A 22,052-nucleotide genomic window follows, 5' to 3' on the forward strand; every position below is an offset into this window, starting at 1 on the left:
TGTATGTTCAAATTTTTTAACAAGCTGCAGAAGGAGGTCATCCTGTGCAATCCTATATGTTAAAAGTTTGCACAAGACAGTGTCCTCTCTTCTTTTTATCTGAATTTACTAATCCATTGTGAAAATCTTTCTTTCTCTGCTACAAACAATTGTCCTAACCTTTGCCTGGATAGCACCCCCGCCAGATTATAATTAATAAAAAATTATAAAAGGGACACAACCTAATTGTGTGCGGACCTCCAATCACCTCTATTGATTGCTGCTAGGGTTAGGCTGGACAGGATCATAGGTGTGCGCAGCCCATTTTATTAGGGGGTGCACCGTCAAAGGGGTGTGTCTAGAACCACCGATTAGGCACCTCTAGCATCACCAATTGGGTGTGTCTAACACCGCCAATCAGGCATGTCTACCCCATCTATTGGCACTCGCTACAATATAAAACGTCTCTCAGCCACACCATTATATCCTGCCTATTTCAGATTTAATCTTGTTATTACTCTGTGTAACAGTACATGCAAATAAAGTAAAAACATATATGGATGACGTAGGTACATCGTGATATGACAATGGTCTAGTACAATTAACAATGCAAAACACAATTGATTGATGGGCATTTCTTTTATTTAATGGAATACAGGTCTAAAAAAAGCCTTTGGTAAAAGGTAATGCTGGTACTGCTAGCGGCAGGGAGTTGTTCATAAGGGTGGGCACAGCATTTGGGGGTGCTTGTGCACCCCTAACACTCAATGTGCGCACACCTATGGACAGGATTGATAGGCACTAGGGGGAGGGTTAGGGTGAGGCATTATGGGAACGGATATGGTTACGCTGTGGGACAGGAGGGTTAGCTTAAGAGACAAGGGGGTTAGGCTGTGGGACAGGAGGGTTAGGTTGAGACACAGGGGGGGTTAGACTGTGGGATAGGAGGGTTAGGCACTAAGGGAAGGGTTAGGCTGCAGGACAGAAGGGACTTATGTTTCTATATATTAATATGAGGACTGGGACTTGTGTCACTCTGTAAAGAAAATACTGCTTTTACAGTACCCTAAATATCCTAGGTTATTGCCCATGAACACTCAGCAACCTGGTATATTGTGCTGTGTAAATGCCATCCAGTTGAAATATGCCAGACCACGTGACCTGGCATTTCAGCACAGAAAGCAAGCTGGGTTGAACATTGATTTAACCTGGCTCGTGATCGATGTAACCTGGGACCCATTCACTTCAGTGACATACTGTAGCCTGTGCTGGGAGATGCTCTCATCTCTAAGCACCGGCGTACTATCCACATCCGTTGATATTATGTCAGGTAGGAACACCAGTCTAAACGGGTCCCACCTGGATAGGTGCCGGATACAAAGTACTGGGTGCAGGTAAACAAACTGTTTTAATGGGATCTCCATAGGAATATGTGAGAGGGGCCAAGACTCAGAAGACCTGTTCACAGTCCTCATGTCCAGCTCTAAACTGCAGTCTCTCATTTAGGGCCAGATGTATCAAGCTTCAAAAGTGATAAAGTGGGGAGTGATAAACAACCAGCCAATCAGCTCCTACCTGTCATTTTTTCAAACCTAGCCTGTAACATGGCAGGCAGGAGCTGATTGGCTGGCTGTTTATCACTCTCAGTTCTATCACTTTTTGAAGATCTGGCCCCTATTCCGCTCATCGAATGGGGCCTACAAGCCTAATTAGGGGCATTCCTTAAGTGATCTCACTAAATCGCTTAGAAAATGCCCCTACATTGCTCTATGTTTAGGGGCCATGGCTATAGCGATGCATGGCTCCGCGCAGCGCTATCGGCTGGCGATTAATATTCAGCATGCTGGATATTAATCGGGCAGGGCCAGTGTTCTCACCGGAGCACTCTGGCCCTGACAGATCGCTTGGCACACATCGCTGACACATTGCTGTGTGCTGAGGGATCTTGCTGATGCGTTCTGAGAGATCTGTCATAGCCTAGAATGCTCAGCCCCTTTACATGGCCGGATCATAACATTCCTAGATATTTCCCATTTCCCTCAGGGCCTTGTACAGTGGCTTGTTCCACTCTTCAACAATAAAATCACAGCAATGATTTATTATCAATGACATCATTTAATCCTTTCTGTGCAAGACAAGGATACAGTATATTGGGTACAGTATTATGGGTGGAGAGACTGACACGTAATATCTGCAAACACTTCAATGTTGTTACAACAGAGGCAAAGTACAGGTATCAGATTCCATTTGTAGATAAATGACTGGTACAAAGGTTTCTGTTTTCCAGTGTCTGCAGGGAATTCCGCTATATAAAAGGCACAGTGAGGAAATGGAACCGAAACTATGTGTGCGGAGTATATAAAGGGCTACCTGCCGTACTGCCGGTTATATCTGGTGCAGCTGTGCGTTTGGTAAGTACTGGAGGGATTGCTGCATGCCTACACTACAATAATCACATAATATACACAATAACACAATGTTTTACTGAACATGTCAGTATATTATATGCAGATATAACACATTATTTGCATAATATTTATGCAATAAAATAATTACAAAATACCCATAGGATTCATATATATTGTAAATGAACCTGAATATCATCTATGTATATGTCTAGTGGCCGTTTGTGTGTCTCTAAAACACTGCCATCTGTTGGCAGCATGTGAAACTACACCTTTCTCTCACACATGCACAAACACAGAGGCAATCACAAGGTAGCAGACTAGCTTTGAAAGCATTTGCTTCAAGCGGGCTTACTAGTAAAATATACTTAGGTCAGATACTGGCTTTGACAAGACAAACAGACATGTTACTTTTACACTGAGTTCTCTTATGACAGATGTACTGTAAATGTTACGCTGATTCAGTATAATTGCAAGATGAAAAGAATCTCCCTCCGTTTAATATACTGTTTATTGTAGATTAACAATTGTGTGCTGGAAGAAGTGAATCTGTTCAACATGCCTCTACGGGTAAGTTATCAAACAATTGCTAAAGTTGATATGTAGTCAGGGGTATATAGTACACACATAGGTGAAACTAGAATTATGGTAATGGGTGGTCCCAGATCCAAACACTGAAGCAGGTCGTACCTTTGTGCGTCGAAGCCACGCGGCGAAAAGGGGGCATGGCCTTGTGGAAAGGAGACATGTCATCACAAAAAGGGGCATGGTATTACACATTAGACCACACACCGTAATGCCCATTACACATTTTCAGCAAACTCCGTAATACCCATTTACAAATAAAGCCACACGCCGTATTGCCAAATACACATAAGGCCACACACCATAATACCCATTACACATTGTGCCACACATCATGATGCCCATTACATACTTTATAACAAACCGTAATGCCCGTTACATATTTGACACATAAGTGCCGCTTACATACATGCTCATTGCTAGGGGGTTCTTGCTTGATGCTAGGGGCTTCCTGCTCGATGCCAAGGGGGCTTCATGCTCATTGCCAAGAGGGAGTTGTTAAATGCTCATTGCAAAGGGGGAGTGAAATTGCTCTTGGCCACAATTAAAAAAAAATCTTCAAAGGTGTAGGCATGTTCTGTGAATGAAATGATGCAACCCTTCAAACATTCCACTTTAATTCCAGGTTGTGAGGCAACAAAACATGAAAAATGCAAAGGGGGGTGAATACAAGGCACTGTATATACATATATAAATAACGTGGGTACATTGGAGACCACTCTCCAGACTTTCTGCAAAAGTACTCATTATTTATTCATGGTCGCATAGCTATATGTGGAACGCTCTACGTTTAGTCTCTCACTCAGTGGCGTAGCTACATTTTGGGCGCCCCCCCCCAAGGTACTCTATCGAGGCTGCCTGCAATCAGCAGCAAAAATATGTATGGATTGTTGGAGGGAAGAGGGTCCCAAACCTGTATTTTGGGCCCTATGAGGTCTAAATCCGCCTCTGGGTGGAGGCACCTATTCATATGTTACCTTATTCTGCCCAGGACTATGATATATTTTTCTGCAGTGCATTGTTGTTGTTACCCTGGTGCATTACCATGCATACACTATCAGTATTTACAGTGCATTTTTATCAAGAGGCCCAGACCATACACTCTCTCACCTTCTCAATGGTTAGCCAAACCTATGGGGTGGCTGACCATACCCCCTCTGTATACTGGTTATCCCATAAAAATGGGCCTCTAAAAATACATTTTTAAGGTGGGCCCCATTCTGACACTGTACATGGGATAGCAACAACAGTATATTAATATTAATACGTGGCACTTGCACAGTAAATATGATACACTCATGGAAGGCAATAAAGCTGGAATTGTTATAGGGCATCTTATACTAAAATGCTGATAGAGATACGAACCCATATAAGGCTTACTTTTTTTTTTTTTCGTTTTTAGTATGTTGCATGTGTACTGTACAAATGACCTTAATCATTTGTTTTTACTGTTTTATTATAGGATTTTTTTTTTTTTTTTAATAATCCATTCTTTATCTTTACTGATTCTTTTTTTTTAAATATTTTTGCAGGGTCCTCCTCCCATGGCTGGAGACTTAATTGAATTCTTCCGCCCTGCTTATCAACATTGGGGTATTTATGTTGGACGAGGGTATGTGGTGCATTTAACAGGTAAGAGGACCATTGGTTTATGCCTTCCACAGGGTCTTTGCATCATATGTGGTGACTTAAGGGCCAATTTAACAATATTGTCAACATTACCCCAATAAGTTTATTTCTTTCTTTTAATAATCTATTTTTTGAATGTTTAGAGGCCAAGGGATGATAGAGGCTATATGATGGTTCAACCTGCAGTAGGGGAACATACAGAGATAATGTTAGCTAACAAGGGAAAAGGGGAATGGGAAGGTAGACCAGTGCACAGGTGAATACAAGGTTTGGATAAAGTATCAGTGATGTGTTTTAGGATCCACAAATATAATAGATAAGAGAGTGTGATTCTCTTAAATAATTTAGAGTAGTGGAGGTGCACCCTAGAGAGTAAAATAAAGTATTTTGAAGAGGAAGAAGAAAGACTCTTTTGTTGGGGCACTCTTATTTGGAGATCATTTATTGTAATCTAAGTTATGGCAATTGTAGGACATGTGAGTGGTTAATAGGGAAGACACCAAACAAAGATACTCAGGAGACACCCCTAGTATAACAGTCAATGCTAGTCTGACAAGTAGAGAAAAGAGGAAGTGTGGAAATTGTAAGTTACATGTTTAAAAATTAACTTTTATTAAAGAATTTCTAAAATGAATACTAGACACACCTATAGGGTTTAACACACAAAATAATAAAAATGTAGCACGCTTGTGATTCGTATGAGCCACATACATGAGAGTATTCAAAGTTGTGATAACTTGTTGTCCCCAGCTCACTAATTTTTACAAAGTTTGGCACAGAGTCTATGCAGAGACAATGGGTGAAATTTACTAAAGGAAATTTGTAAAAAAAATAGGTGTATTTGTATTTATAAATACTCTTATTTTTGACATTTACTATCCCGAAAATATGGCAATTCGTATTCGTATTGATAGCACCTCAATATGAATACGAATTTCCGTATTTTCGGGATAGTAAATGTCAAAAATAAGTGTATTTCCCAAAATGTGTCTGTATTGTGGCTTGGACATAAGGCCTGTTTGTTTGAAGTTTATTATACACCTTTCCCACTGCAGCTCTTAAATGGTAATTTGGCAATTTTTTTGCCTTTTTAAATGGGTAGAGCTGCAGTGGTAATGCTCCAGGTTGCTGTACCCGTCTAAAAATACCATTTTTTTTTAAATGGGTAAAAAGCAGAGGTTTTCCCGTTTAAGAGCCGTTTTTCTGCCAGTGGGAAAGGGTCTTAAATGGTATTTAGTAATAAAAGAATAAAAAAAGGTTAAGAACATGATTGGCTTCCTGCTTGTGATGACTGTACAGTCACCACATCCAGGAAGTAATCACAGCAGACAGTAGACTGAAAAGAGATAAAACGTTTTTGTGCTGTACTGCTGTTTACATTCTGCTACCATGCCCAGTTGGACAGAGGAGGAGATCAGGGAACTCCTTCGAATTCGTGAGGAAGAAGAAATCATGTGTCAGATGACCGGTACGGTAAAGGATGCTGCAATATACCGTAATATCAGCAATATGATGGCAGCATCAGGATTTATAAGAACCACTACGCAAATTATAAATAAGCTGAAGGCATTGAAACGATCACATGCTGAATCCAGCAGCACAACAGCAGAAACAAGCATGAAATCAGCAGAGACATGTGCTCTGTCTGTCATTATTGCAACACTGATCAGACCACTCCCCACCCAGTGACGTAACTAGAAATTTTGCTCCCCCCTGCCAAAAAACGTTTCTGGCGCCCCCCCCTGCCCCCATTTTGATTGTAAAATAAATAATTTGCACGTACCTCTAAGGCACCCATTTTAAAAAGAGTGCATGGCCTGACTGCAAGGGCGTGGCCTCGCAACACACCGTAATGCTCATTCTACAATATGCCACAGACCGTTATGCCCCTTACACATTATACCCCACAGCGTAATGCTCATTACACATTATGCCACACACCAAGAGAGTCTAGTTTGAGAATCCCCCCCAGTATGGAAGAAAAAAACTCAGGCCCGGCACTTCAGCAAATTTCAAATGTATTAAAGTAAGTACAACGTTTGGGGATCAGATATGCCCCGTCATCCGGATAGTACTTTGCTATAAAGATGTTGAGGTATCTCTGACCCTGAAACGTTTCTGCCAAGGCACACAGCCTTTTACTTCATCAAATGGAGTGCCGATCTACACATACACACACACAAACACACACAAACAGTGCTCAAAGAGGAAATTTTGAAGTGAAGTGTGCCTAGGGGATGTGGTCACTCAAAAGGGGGTGAATTCTACTGCACCATATACCCCTTATACACATTATGCACAATAGTATAACCCCTTATACTATCTAGTACACATGCCACACAGAATGAGCCAAAAATCTAATTATGCCACATGGAGTGAGCCAAAATTCCCACAGATCAAAACAAAATTTGCATTATTCTGCACACAGTATGAGCCAAGAATCACATTATGCTACACATTATGAGCCAAAAATCTCACTATGCCACATGGCATGAGCCAAAATTCACATGCCACACAGAAAGAGACAAAATTCCCACGTAATGAGACAAAAATCAGACAGAGAGGGACTGAGAGAGGGATGGCAGGGACATAGGGACAAAGAGAGTTATAACGGGGACAAAGAGAGTGAAATCATGGACATAGGGACAGCAGGGATAGAGACTGTAACAGCAGGAAGAGAAATACGATTACCTAAGGAGGAGCCGGCTCTGGCAGCTGTGGTGCAAAGTAGTCTCTGGGCATCAGCGGCAACAGCGGTGGCTCTGTACAGCGGTAGCGGCAGTGAGGAGGAGGCCCTCTGTGTACAGTCCACCTATGGTCGCCGTCATTTCTAATATGCCAGTGGACCGGCAGCCAATCAGGAGCATGGTTACTCCCACTTCGAGCACTGATTGTAATTTAATCTTCACAATTAAAGAATGAAATTTAAACAATTGCATAAAGTAAAAGCAGCAGGGTGTCAGACTGGTGGGGGAGGGGTGATGAGGACAGCTGCAAGTTCTGGATGGGGAGAGGAAGGGGAAATACATCAGCTGCTGGATGCTTGATATGGGGGGGGGGGAGGCACAGCACCAGCCTGGCTAGTCAGGGTGGGGAGATTAACACTGCATGATCATCTGGGTGTCTAAGTGGGTAAGGGGAGGGTGCTTGAGTGGGTATGGGAAGGGGTAACACAGTCACCGGGTCAGGGTACCAGAAAGGAGGGGGGAGGTGCAGAGCGCAGCGCAGGTAACTTGTCTTTTGTGTGCCTGGACATAGCAGACGCCGGGTGTCTGAGCGGGGCGAGGGGATCATGCCTCGAAATTAGGAGAGCTGGGGAGGAGGAGGCCTGCTGCTGGGTGCCTAAGCAGGGGGATAGTTCTCATTGTCTTCCGGGTTCCTGATGGAGGGAACTAGCTGCTACTACCCGGCCATGCCTGACTGCAGGGCACAGCGGCCGGGTGCCTCAGCGTGGGGAGGACTAAAATAGCAGCCGGGTCCGGGTGTCGTGTAGTGTGGGCGGGGGTGTGCGGAGAGAACTTGGCTGCTGTGTGGCTGAGCAGGGCACTGGGGCAGTCTCACATACTGCACTCGGGAGGGAAAGAGGCGCACGGTCTCACATGCTGCACTCGGGAGGGAGTGAAGAGGAAGAGGCGCACGGCTGTGCCCGTCTGATTTTCTGCTGCCCCTGCTTGCCAGTGCAGCAAGCATCTCGGGTCCAGCGCTGGTTCCTCCACTCCTCCTCCTGTTACGCCACTGTGCCGGCTCCCGGCGCCCGCGCAGCCCCCGCTCCCCCAAGCAGCAGCGGGGGCTGCCTTACACAATCTACGCCACTGTCCCCACCCCCTCCTTTTGTTCTCTCAAAACGTCATCAGTGTGGGCCTGTGGGGGCAGAAAAGTCCATTCTATATGACAGCCCATGTTTACTATAGGTTTAAACGGGTTGCTTAAACGGGTATATGTGAATGTGACAAAAACGGCATTTAAATGGCAAATTACTGTTTAAGGGTCTTTATAGCTCTTACCTGTTTAAAGACCCGTTTACAAATACCTGGTCTTTACCCGTTTAGGCAGCGGGAAAGCAGCATTAGTGAGGCAATCTCCAGGATTGTGAATTTATAATATAACACTTGTCACAAAGCCTGTGAAGGGAAGATATCAATGCTCTGGAACTCGGAGTTAAACATTGATGTATGTGGTATCTCATGCTGGTAATATTATGAATCATGGCCACTTATCTTGAATATTGACATAACCAGTGAAAATATTGCGAATAATATACTCTTACATTAGTACAGTGGTTTACAAACTGTGTGCCGTGGCTCCCTGGGGTGCCTCGGGACACATGCAGGGGTGCCCTGGGTTGGTGGTTAAGGACCAACTCAAATTATTTATGGTTAATTATTTATGAGCAAGACCAGTGCTGGTGGCTGCCAATCATAAAATGTTACAGCAAATCCTGCCCTATCCCACATAAATGACCCTAAGAATCACATATAAACCCAATCTAATTAATTTTTGGGGGGCCTAGGGGTGCCGTGAAAAAAATTCTGATACTCTAGGGTGCCATGATTCAAAAAAGATTGGGAACCCCTGCATTAGTATGTGTGGCATTTTAAAATATGCCGTAATTGTTCTGCAACAGGAGGTATGATACCTCCTACACAGTTTTTAACAGTAAGATCACTTGTTACATTTATTATAGGTTCTCCAGAGTATCCTACTGTATCTCAAACAGTGGTTCTCTTCTCTGGCTAAAAAATACTGAGCTGGGGACAACAAGTTATCACAACTTTGAATACTCTCATGTCAGTGGCTCATTCGAATCACAAGCGTGCTACATTTTAATTATTTTGTGTGTTAAACCCTATATGTGTGTATTAATTTTAGAAATTCTTTAATAAAAGTTAATTTTTAAACATGTAACTTACAATTTCCACACTTCCTCTTTTCTCTACTTGTCAGACTAGCATTGACTGTTATACTAGGGGTGTCTCCTGAGTATCTTTGTTTGGCTTCTTCCCTATTTACCACTCATATGTCCTACCATTGCCATAACTGAGATTACGATAAACAATCTCCAAATAAGAGTGCCCCAACAAAAAAGAGAGTCTTTCTTCTTCCTCTTCGAAATACAGAGATAATGTTGACAGCTTTAGGAGGTTATTCAATCCTTGCAAAATTTTTAGCCAGGTGAAATTTTTTTTAATTTATTCACGATCACTATTCAATCACTGGATTTTCACCCATTTTGAATACATTTTCTCCCATGCCATTTCAGTTTTTGTTGGTGATCAGCATGGGCAAAAGCGGACACAAAAATAGGCCAAAATGGCTATGAATTCACCAAAAACCCATGTATTTGCGCAAATTCCTGGGCTGTAGTCGAGGAATAGTGCTTTTGTGGCTGCACCCCCTCCAATAAATCGGAGGAAGGGAATATTTATGGAGATGCTGTGGCACTAGACACCAGCAGAGATTTATAGTTATAGAGTTAAGCAATGAGACGTGGTGGTAGCTTCCACAGTCAGAAGAATTGTTACCAGTTTTGGGGACACTTATATTACTATATCTGCCCTGGTGGTGGCACTGTCAAACTTTAAACCTGTCAAAATACCATGATTTGTGATGAGGAAATTTTAGTTTTTACGTCATATATGGCAGGATTCGGACCATCTGGACCTAATGTGGAGGCATTTTTGAGAGTTGTGATGGTTTGCATAAGCTCCTCTAAAGAAATAGTTTTATTAAGGAAGGATATCTGGGAACTGTGCAGGAACTGGTCGTTGTGGGCTTCCAAACTGGAATTAAACTGGTGTTTAGTAGGGAGGTCCATGGGCAAACGCAGAATGTCTGGAAGGGGTTTATCAAATGTTTGATTGTGGAGTGATTGTCACCAACACCAACCCATGCAGGATGCATTATTGCCATGTAATCAGCTATAGTATATCCCAAACAAAGTGCAATGTGCTGTATGTATTACAGTAATTCAGACTTATACAGATACATATTTGGTCTGAGTTTAAGAGAGCTTGATGGAGTCTGTTCTATAAGTACAAAGAGCACATCGTTTAGTTGCCAATAACTCTGCATTGTCACCTACTGTATATCATATAAACTATGCTGCAACATAAAGTTTTAGCTGCATATGAGAGAGAATCTGATTAAGTTGTCCCATATTACTTACATTTGAGCTTAAGATGACGCTGATCAGTGGCGGATTCAGGGGGGGGGGGCAAACCCGGGCACGTGCACCCCTGTCATTTCATTTGTAGCTGAGGACCAGGGCTTTCCAACGAGCCCAGCCCCGTGCCTCTAGCCCCCCGGGAACCAGAGATATCGCCTGGCAAAGCTGTAACGTTTTTTCCCCATAGGATAATATGGGACCCGTCAATTCCGACCCCCACCCGGTTCCGACGGCTGCCAGTCCCCCCCTTGGCATCACAGAAGCTTGTGGTTGATCTCATTCAATTTCAAATTGCTGGGCCTTCAATATGATACCAGGCTTGTCCATATCGGGCAATCGGTTTCAGAGATATTACGTGTAAGCTAAATTTTTTATTTTTGAAATGTAATTTCATGGCTGTTCTTTGAGGGCAGATTACTCTGAAACCAAACGTTCCAGTTTCACTGACCCAAAATCATTCAAAGCCCACTCAAAAGTTCTTCAATATGATACTTGTCTCATGTAAATGGATCAGTTGGTTCCGAAGATATAGCCGGTTAAATAAGATAACTGGTTAAAGGGGGGGAGGGGTGGTTTTCTCTCCCCCTCACACAAGAAAATGCAGGGACTAGGCTGGTGTAAAAGGGGCCAACCTGGGAATGCATTTTCTGGTGTGAAAGGGGTATCATTTCAAATAGCCTGGACCTGCAGTGCTCTGAATACAGCCAGGCTCTGCCACTGTCAGTGGCTATGACTTCTGCCTGGCGGCTGTCCCCCATTTACCGCGAGCATGTATCCCCCTTGGCAATGAGCATGTAATCCCACATGGCAATGAGCATGGAACCTCTGGCAATGAGCATGGAACCCTTGGCAATGAGCATGTAGATAAGCAGCACTTATGTAGCATAATTTTTAATAGGCATTATGGTGTTTGACATAATACATAATGGATATAATGGCGTGTAACTTAGGGGTTTATTCTAGTTCATTCTTTCTGACAAAATCCTTCTTAGATGGACAAAACCATGTGCACTGCAGGGGGGCAGATGTAACATGTGCAGAGAGAATTAGATTTGGGTGAGTTATTTTGTTTCTGTGCAGGGAAAATACTGACTGCATGATTTTACACTTCAATATAGATCTCACTTTGAAGAAAAACCCCACCCAAATCTAATTCTCTCTGCACAAGTTACATCTGCCCCACCCGCAGTGCACATGGTTTTGTCCATCTAAGAAGGATTTTGTCAGAAAGAATGAACTAGAATAAACCCCTTAATGTGTAATGGACATTATGGTGTAAATGTTTAATGCGCGCCTTTGGTGGACAATGTTCCTGTTTATGAAACGTATTGTGAATTTTGTCACAATCCGTGTGGCATTATGTGAATTTTGTCTCAATCCGTGTGGCATTATGTGAATTTTGTCTCAATCCGTGTGGCATTATGTGAATTTTGGCTCAATCCGTGTGGCATTATGTGAATTTTGGCTCAATCCGTGTGGCATTATGTGAATTTTGTCACAATCCGTGTGGCATTATGTGAATTTTGGCTCAATCCGTGTGGCATTATGTGAATTTTGGCTCAATCCGTGTGGCATTATGTGAATTTTGACACAATCCATGTTGCACTATTTGGATTTTGGCTCAATCCATGTGGCATTATGTGAATTTTGTCTCAATCCGTGTAGCTTGATGTGAATTTTGACAAAATCCATGTGGCATTATTTGAATTTTGGCTCAATCCGTGTTGCATTATGTGAATTTTGGCTTATTCCATTTGGCATCATGTGTAAGGGGCAAGTATAATGGGGTCTAGTATTTTGTTGCATAATGTGTAGAAGTTGTATATGGTGTTGTACACTACACTCAAGGACATGCCCCCTGTTGAGTGGCCACACCACATTTTCCGGAGCGCGCCTTTGGCGCGCGCAAAACTACATCCTTCACTTTTGTCACCATGGTGGGCCTGCATACTTTAAATGCCAGGGCCTATTTTTAATCCCATTCCCACCCTCTCTCTGCCGCTCTCTTAGCATGTACACTGGCACCACTAACACCGCCCCCCCAACTAAACCCTCTTTTATCATGGTGCCCCCCCTGTCATTTTATCCTGGATCCGCCCCTGACGCTGATATGTTCTGGTGAGCGTTCAATGCTCAGTTTCCAAGTCAATAATTCATTGGCTATTCTTCAGCTTCTGAAAAAATAACAATAAAGCAGCCTCTACTGGTAACCTTATGGAACTCCCAGACCACCGCAGGGGGAATATTATTTGTTCTGTTTTTCTGTCTCAAGAAAAACTGCGTATGTAGTGTGTATGTAGTGCGTGTGTAGTGGACAGAGGCATGTAATTAAAGAAATGGAAGAAAAACAAACAGTAGGAAACTACTGTATGACAAAATGGTCATGGAAAGGGAGATGGATTTCCAAGGCGCACATAACTTGACTAATGACTAAGAGCCCCATTACTATGGTCAGTCATTGGGATGGCCCCGAAAAATGAATAACCAATATAATGTATATTCAGGATATTACAAACCAAATTAGAAAGAAAGAACATAATTAAGGAGAATTGACATAACATTTCATATTGCTGCATATGCACAAATGTAGCCCATGGGCTAGAACAGGCTGGCACCAGATGGCATTACCTAACCGGGCAAGCTCAAAAAAGCTAATCTTTTTGGAACTGTAAATACAGTAGGGCCTTTTGTCACCATAGAAAACTATGGGATTGCATTTGTGATTATAAAGACAGGCACTCCAGTGAGTGTATTGGTAGCCTGTCGCTGATGGTCAAAAATGATCCTCTGAAAACAGATGGTTTCTACAGTATTTGCTGTAGTTTTGGGCTTAATAAATAGGCCACTAAATATGTTACAAATTACAATGGAATGTAGGGGATGCAGTCAATTTACCGGCAAACATTTGAATGATGGTCAGTATGCCAACACCCATTGACTGACAGTCAATATACCGACATTCATTATACCAACATGTTCAATTGACCGACATGGTCATCATATCGACATTTAACATGCCGACAGGTCAACATATCAACATGCATCTGTCTGTAAATCATAGTGAACCCAAATGTAGCATTAGTTTGTACCTACTGTGGTGTTCGTTGCCAGGGGTTATATGCATATGAGGTTGTATTTGTATACAGGGGCGTAACTAGAAGCTTGTGGGCCTCATAGCAAAATCTTGAAAGCCCCCCCCCCCCCCCCCCCGAGATAAACATATCTGTCCACACATGAAAAAAAAGGGGGCAGGGAGAGAGATGCAGGGTGGTAGGATGGGGATGGAGAGACGCAGGGCGGTAGGATGGGGATGGTGAGACACAGGGTGAATACGGCTCGTACGGCTCGTACTGCTGTTTCATTGCCGCCGGAGGACAGGCAGGGTCTAGACCAGGGTCTCCTCCATTACTTCACCCCCGTGACCCGCTGGCGGCCCCCTGCTCTGCAGCACTGTCTGACCTCCTGTGGCTGTGCAGAGCAGGCAGCCAGCTGACACCCATGAGGACAAGTCAGTCAGTGTCAGACTGACACTACTGCATGCCGGGCGGGTGGGAAGGGGATGGGCCGGCCGGGGAACGGAGACCGGATGCTTACTTGCTGAGCTGATTGCTGTGGTAACATAGTTGGCCACTCCATCCCTCCTCCTGTCAGGGTGAGTCAGACATTATGCATCGAGCACCTGAACACAGTGTATGTGGAGTACAATAAGCCGGGCCAGGACTATATCTGTACTTCCACCATCTTGTACAGTCTGTCAGCCATGCACCGCCAGTGCCTACCTTCATCCTCCGTCCAGTAAGAAACATGCTGGTATCCCAACTATAGAGTGCAGTGGGTTGCCTCAGGCTCCCCAAGCCACCGGGCCCCATAGCAACTGTATCCCCTGCACCCTCTATAGTTACGCCACTGTATGAATATATCTACTGTATATTGCTACCCAGAATCTGTAAATCTGTACGCTACCCAGTAGTACCTCTACCATCTATCCTTCTGTCCAGTAGGACCTCTAGCATCTGTCTCCTCCAAGATGGGGGCCATTTTTTGAGGGATATTTTCAGCAGATTTCATACAGACAGCCAGACCTATTGGAATCTGCAGAGATTATGCACCCCCAAAAAGTCGGCTCCCAGTAGCGCACGCAGGGGGGGTTTCTGAGTACCCAGAAACCCTCCCAGGAGTCTAAGGACCCTCAACTGAAAGCTGAGGGTCCCCTCTTTCCAAGGATATAAGAATTGTAAAAATCGGCCCTTGGGAACCGGAGATATCTGACTTCAAAGCAGTGGTCCCCATCCAAGCCTGTTAATTGTTATTCCCAGTCAGATATTTCAGGTTCTGATGGTATATTCCAAAAGCTGGGACTCTCCCCCTTTGATGGACACTAGCAGCTTGTCTCTACTGTTCCCAGAACCAGAGATATTAGCCGTCAAGCAGCTGGTTACTGCTCCAGCTCCACACACCTGGTATGTAGTTTTATATACTCGTTGGCAGATTGCTCTGCCTCCTGAACTCTGATCCCCTAGTCCCCAATACCATTTGGTAGGTGGGATTCTCTAGTTTTTCTATTCCAATCTAAGAAACCTATTTCTGGGAACTGGAGATATCTGCAGTCAAGCAAGCTGTCCTCCCACCAGAAAATTATGAATAATGAGCCCACTCCACTATACACCCCTCCTCTGCATATTAAACATCCTCTACCACCCTGGAAGTTATATATCAGAGCCCCTTCATTCAGCCCAATGCCCCCTTCTCCCACTCCATCTCCCACCATCTGTGCAGTAAAGGGGTAATTAGTGGAAATTACTGATCCAGGCCCTACACATGCAGAGCTGTTGATATAATACCCCCTACCACCCGCAGGACATCAAATCTTCCCCCACCCCTACCGCTGGAGGATCGGTAGGGGCCCCAATACATTGCTATGCCCAGGGGTCATACAATGCTGTTGACGCCCCTGTATGTGTGTATGTATGTGTATATATATATATATATATATATATATATATATATATATATATTTTATTATTGTTATTTATATACATTTGGTCTATCTATAATACTTTAACCCCTTCCTGACAGAGCCAGTTTGTGCCTTCATGACAGAGCCCTTTTTTTCAAATCTGACATGTCTCACTTAAGTGGGGATAACTTTTTTTTGCTTTTACTTATCCCAGTGATTTTGAGATTGTTTTCTCGTGACACATTGTACTTCAAGTTAGTGGTAAATTTGGGTCGATACAGTCTGTGTTTTTTTGTGAAAAATACCAAAATATCGTGAAAAAATTGAAAATTTAGCAATATGCAAAATGTCACATTTTCTGCTTGTGAGACAAATAATCATACCACTCAAAATAGTTAATAACTAACAAAGACCATATGTCTACTTTATGTTGCAATTATTATTTCAACCTCCTTTTCATTTTTTTGGACACTAGGAGGCTTCAAATATGACTAGCAAATTCTCAAATTTTCAAGAAAATTTCAAACACTGATTTTTTTAGGGACCAGTTCAGTTCTGATGTGACTTTGAGGGACTTGTATGTGAGACACCCCCATAAATGATGCCATTTCAAAAACTGCACCCCTCACAGTATTCAAAACAGCATTTTGGAAGTTTGTTAACCCTTTAGGTGTTTCACAGGAATTAAAACAAAGTGTAGGTGAAATTTCAAAATTTCATTTTTTTTTCGGATTTTCAATTTTAATACATTTTTCTAAGGAACACAGTAGATTTTACTAGAGAAATGTGACTAAAAATTGATTCCCCCAATTCTTTGGTTTTCATAAATATCCTATATGTGGCCCTAGTGTGCACGGTGACCAAACCACAGGCTTCATAATAGAAGGAGCACCTACTTGATTTTGGAGACTCCTTTTTATGAGATTATTTTTTAGGCACCATGTAGGTTTCTAGGCACCATAAGATGCTAAAAGTTAGGAACCCCCCCACAAGTGACCCCATTTTGCAAACTACACCCCTCAGGGAATTCATCTAGGGGTATAGTGTACATTTCAAACCCCCAGGGGTTTCACCAATTGTGGTACAACTGGGCAGTGAAAATGAAAAAAAATAATTTTTCATTTTCACAGCTCAGTTGTATCAAAATTGGTGAAACCCCGGGGGGTTTGAAATGTACTCTATACCCCTAGATGAATTCCCTGAGGGGTGTAGTTTGCAAAATGGGGTCACTTGTGGGGGGGTTCCACTGTATGGGTGTTTCGGGGGTCATTCAACCAGAATCTGTGCTGCAAAATCCAAAAATCACTCCTTCCCTTCTGAGTCCTGCCATGCACCCAACTGGTATTTTTTGGTCACATGTGAGGCATTGCCGTACCCGGGAGAAATTGGGGCACAGATTTTGGGGTGCTTTGTCTCCTTCATTCCTTGTGAAAATGAAAAATTTTGAGCCAGATCTGCATTTTTGTGTAAAAAAATTTAATTTTTTACACAAAAATGCAGTTCTGGCTCAAAATTTTTAATTTTCACAAGGAATGAAGGAGACAAAGCACCCCAAAATCTGTGCCCCAATTTCTCCCGGGTACGGCAATGCCTCACATGTGACCAAAAAATACCAGTTGGGTGCATGGCAGGACTCAGAAGGGAAGGAGTGATTTTTGGTGGTGGAATGAATGGCGGGTGCTATGTCGCATTAGCAAGACCCCCGAAGCACCAATACAGTGGAACCCCCCCACAAGTGACCCCATTTTGGTCACCAGCTTTGGGAGGGGGGCTGGCGCTGCGGCTGGCGGGGGGGTGGGAGGGGTGCTGGCGCTGCGGCAGCCGGGTGGGTGGGAGGGAGGGGGGCTGCCGGGTGGGAGGGGGGGGGGGCTGGCGATCGTTGGTGATCGGTGCGGTATACGCACACACACACACACACATATATATATATATATATATATATATATGTGTGTATATATATATATATATATATATATATATATACATATATATACACACACATATATATATATATATATATATATATGTGTGTGTATATATATATATATATATATACACACATTTGCACATTATATTTTATTTTATTTTTAACTTTTCCAGCAGCAGCATGATGCTGCTGCTGCTGCTGCTGCTGCTGCGGGGGGGAGGGGGGAGGAGGGGAGCGCAGCGTGCGCTCCGGACGTAGCGGTGGAGCCGCTGGAGCTGCTGCTGCTGCCGGGTGAGTGCCCGGCGGGTGGGAGGGGGGTGCTGCCGCTCGGTGGTGATCGGTGCTGCACCGATCACCACCGATCCCTGTGTTACCGAGCGGCTTAGCCGCCGGTAACACAGGAAACGCTGTGAATGGCTGTTCAGATTTGAACAGCCAATCACAGCGATCGCCGACCGGGGGGGGCACCCCTGCCCCCCCTGGGCGGCGAGGGGGGATGTCTGCTGTCAGGGACAGCAGACATCACCTAACTGTCACTGCGTCTCTAGACGCAGTGACAGTTACAAACCATGACGTACATTTATGCCATGTGTCGGGAAGTACTTCCCGACCATGACGTAAATGTACGTCAAATGTCGGGAAGGGGTTAACTGACCTGGCATATACTGGGTCACCTAAGTGTCCATCTGCGTGCTTTGCTCCGCCCCTCTGGAAACCCCCTTCTGAAAATCCTGCGTTTGCCACTGGCTCCCCCAACCCACCGCTTGGGCTGCAGTGCCATTGCCACTGATGTTGCAGCAGTTTGACTTCAGAAAAAACCTTTTGCGATTTAGAACAGTCCTGTATACTGTGCGTACTTTTGAACTGTAGTTGACATTCAGCATTACTTGTATATTCTAGACATACAAGATACTGGGGGAAATTTACTAAGATGTGTATTCGGTACTTGTTTCCTATCTGGGCGCCCGCTACGTTAATTGCGCACCATGCTATTCTCCGTATAAAAATCGGATCGCATCGCATCGGATACCACAAATGCACATACACGATATTGAACGATGCGATGCGATGCGATGCGATCCGATTTCGTTCCCGCTTTTATGGTTGGCCCATAGGATGGCCCATCTGTAACACTACTGTATTTATTTACCCTTCAAAGCCCTCCCCTTGTCACATCTGCACAGAAACACAGTATTGACGTCAACCCGAAGCGTGGCGAGCGCAGCGAGCCCCGCGAGGGGCGGCGGTACGCGTCCTCCGACTTTTTCATACCCCCACTATCCACGTCGGCGTGGAGTTGAGAATAGAATAGTGTGGCGAGCGCAGCGAGCCACCGAGCCCGAAGCGTGGCGAGCGCAGCGAGCCCCGCGAGGGGACGCGGATACTTCACAGGTATCCGTGTCCCCTCCCGGGCTTCACAGGTATCCGCGTCCCCTCGCCACGCTTCGGGCTCGGTGGCTCGCTGCGCTCGCCACACTATTCTATTCTCAACTCCACGCCGACGTGGATAGTGGGGGTATGAAAAAGTCGGAGGACGCGTACCGCAGCCGCTCGCCACGCTTCGGGTTGACGTCAATACTGGGGTGGCGTTAACAATGGAGGCGCATTTTAAACCATCAGGGGGGGTTTCCTATACAAATCGTGGGTTTGCGGGGTTATTACATTGAAATCAATGTAAAATCGGGTCTCAGGGACCATTTCACATTGATTCCAATGTAAAAATCAGGTTGATCGCGTCACCGCATGCGATGCGATCCGATTTAAAATAAAATCGGATCGGATAGCATCTTATGCCATCGTACATCATCGAGTACCGAATCCGATGCGATGCGATCCGATTTCATTACGGTGCCGTACGTAGAAAACCTGGGCGCCCAGATAGGAAACAAGTACCGTGTATTCTACTTCATATGTGATGTTGGTTGCCCATAGCAACATCACATGTGAAGTAGAAAACACATCTTAGTAAATTTCCCCCATTGTACTGTATATCTTGATGGCGGGTAATACACTGCCCCCACTGTGTTTATACTACATACACACATACTGTATATATGATGTAGGATGAATGTTCTGGGGCTCAATAGCTTAATGTTTCTTGAACATGAATGGTTATGTGATAATTCCCCCTTTATGAGGCCTGCCACTAATGCAAGTGATTTTACCATTCTGCCATTAGACCAAGATGGTTGGATCAGCATATCCTCGGCATTAGGAGGCAAAGCTGTCGTCAGAAAAGATCATATTGAGGAAGTTGCTGCTGGCTGCATCTATATGGTGAACAACAAGAAGCAGAGCTGCCCGCACCCACCAGGGAAAATAGTGAGAGCTGCACTGGAGCGTGTGGGGGAGCGGTTGGACTATAGCATCACCAGTGCCAACTGTGAGCACTTTGTGACAGAGCTGAGATATGGCGAAGGGTCTTCCAAACAGGTATTGTATGAGTCACAGAGTAATGTATTATGGGCCTGATTCAGACCTGATCGCTAGGCTGTGTATGTTCGCAGTATAGCGATCAGATAAACACCGCCCGCCTTCCTGCCGAATGCACACTCCCCCCCCCGCCGCGCGAATCCACTCTCTAACATGCGATGGCATGTGTAAGGAGAAGAAATCATTCGATGGACGCTCACCATCAAATGATTTCTCCTGCCTTCGCTAAGAAAAGTCAGCCTGGACTGACTTTTCTAGCGCCTGCTGTACTACAAATTTGGGGCGGGCTCTGATGTCATGTGACGTCAACCACCCGCCCCAAGCAGGCATTGCCACGCCTGAGTCTGCAGGGGAACAACCAGCGTTTTTATGGGGACACCAATAAAATGCTGGGCGGTCCGCTGCTCCCGCCCCAGCCCACTATGGAGCGAATGGCTTGGCATGTGCAAACCCCAACCATCGGAGACGGGGCCAAATTGGGCCCATAACAAATGGGTCTAAGCCAGCTCCTATGTTTAGTATAGACATCGCAATTCTTATGTTAATACATATGCAATTAGTAACAATGCAGCAAGTGGCAGTATGTGCCGTAAATGATCGGTACATCCCACCCACTGGAGGGCATTCTGATTGACTCTCAAAGCTGTGAAATTCGCAGCTTTGCGAGTCACCAAAATGCCGCCCCCACCCACCCGCACGCCCGCATAACATCCATTCACATCTTGCGCACGCGGGACAAAATCATTCTATGTTTGCCAACCATCAAATGTTTTGAAAGGTGTTCGCAAATCTAAGTCACTTTCTGGTGACTTAGATATGCGGCGCCTTGGTATGGGAAGAGGGCGGGCAGCTGACATCCAATGACGTCAGTGGCCCGCCCCCGGCACCCATGTCGCAGGCGAAATAAAATAGGAATGCCCAGCATTTTCATGGCGACTCCAGTCTGCGACCACAGTCCCCCGCCTGCACTGATCCTTGCGAATGGGCTGGTGACTATACAAGTTGCTACGTCCTCTCGCACAGATGGCCTGCACATGCGCATAAGTGTATATGTGCATGTGCAGCCCATTAACATTGCTCGCCGTTGGGAATTCGTAACGGTGAGAACAGATCAAAATGACCTCCAACGTCCGGTAATGTCACAAAAAGTGGTGGCACTATGGGTGGTTGAGTAGACTAACCTGACATATTGAATGAACCTTTTCTTCTACTTCTCACAGGTGGAAAATGCTGTTGTGGGAACTGTAGTTGGAGTTGGTATAGTTGCAGGCATTTTAGCAGCTGTCCTGTTTAGCTCTAAGAGGAATAAAAGACAAAACCAATAAACCGGATGGACAATTATTACCACAGGACTACAGAACAGATTTTATAAATCACCTCCATTCGGTGTCATGTGGACTATTGCTATATAATCCGTTATACGTGGTTATGTAATAGGTTTGCAGATTATAGGAATTGTATGATTTTGGCAAGTTCCGCTAAATGTAAATGTTAATATGGCGTGACTTCAAACACTGCTAGAATTGTTAAAGGGTATTTCATTGTAATTCAATTTAAAAGTAAACTTTGTTCTATGAATAAAGATAATATTGAAATGTTTGAAACATTGACCAATCTGTGACTTTTTAGCCCAAATGACAGAAGGGTTAGTATATGCAGGGCCAGTGCAAGGGTTGTGGGCACCCTAGGCAAAACCTCTGCCAACTGCACCCCCCCCCCTTCATTACCCCTTAGAAAGAGGAATTATGTATTTGCAGTTCCTTATATAGCGCAACAACCGTTTATCATGTACTTACACACACACACACACACACATATATATATATATATATATATATATAGTCGTGTGTGTGTATATATATATATATATATCCATGGGGTGGGACGACACTCACTCGAAAGATTCATTAATGCTGGGGTGCACACTCAAAATAGTCCTCCAAATGGAGTATATTTGGTATATACGTGGGT

General features: G+C 44.3%; 1 protein-coding gene across 1 annotated transcript; it reads left to right on the top strand.

The window, feature by feature from the left end:
- Positions 1-2,272: 2,272 nt before the first annotated feature.
- On the top strand, positions 2,273-21,739 carry LOC146045770 (phospholipase A and acyltransferase 3-like). Its single transcript, XM_083164822.1, has 5 exons — positions 2,273-2,390; positions 2,904-2,954; positions 4,502-4,601; positions 19,828-20,081; positions 21,302-21,739. Exons 2-5 carry the CDS (start codon positions 2,943-2,945, stop codon positions 21,404-21,406), a joined length of 471 nt encoding a protein of 156 aa, XP_083020948.1. The 5' UTR covers positions 2,273-2,390; positions 2,904-2,942; the 3' UTR covers positions 21,407-21,739.
- The last annotated feature ends 313 nt before the right edge of the window (positions 21,740-22,052 follow it).

The sequence above is a fragment of the Crinia signifera genome, chromosome 11 (genome assembly GCF_055691185.1).
Source record: "Crinia signifera chromosome 11, ASM5569118v1, whole genome shotgun sequence".
Lineage (NCBI taxonomy): Eukaryota > Metazoa > Chordata > Amphibia > Anura > Myobatrachidae > Crinia > Crinia signifera.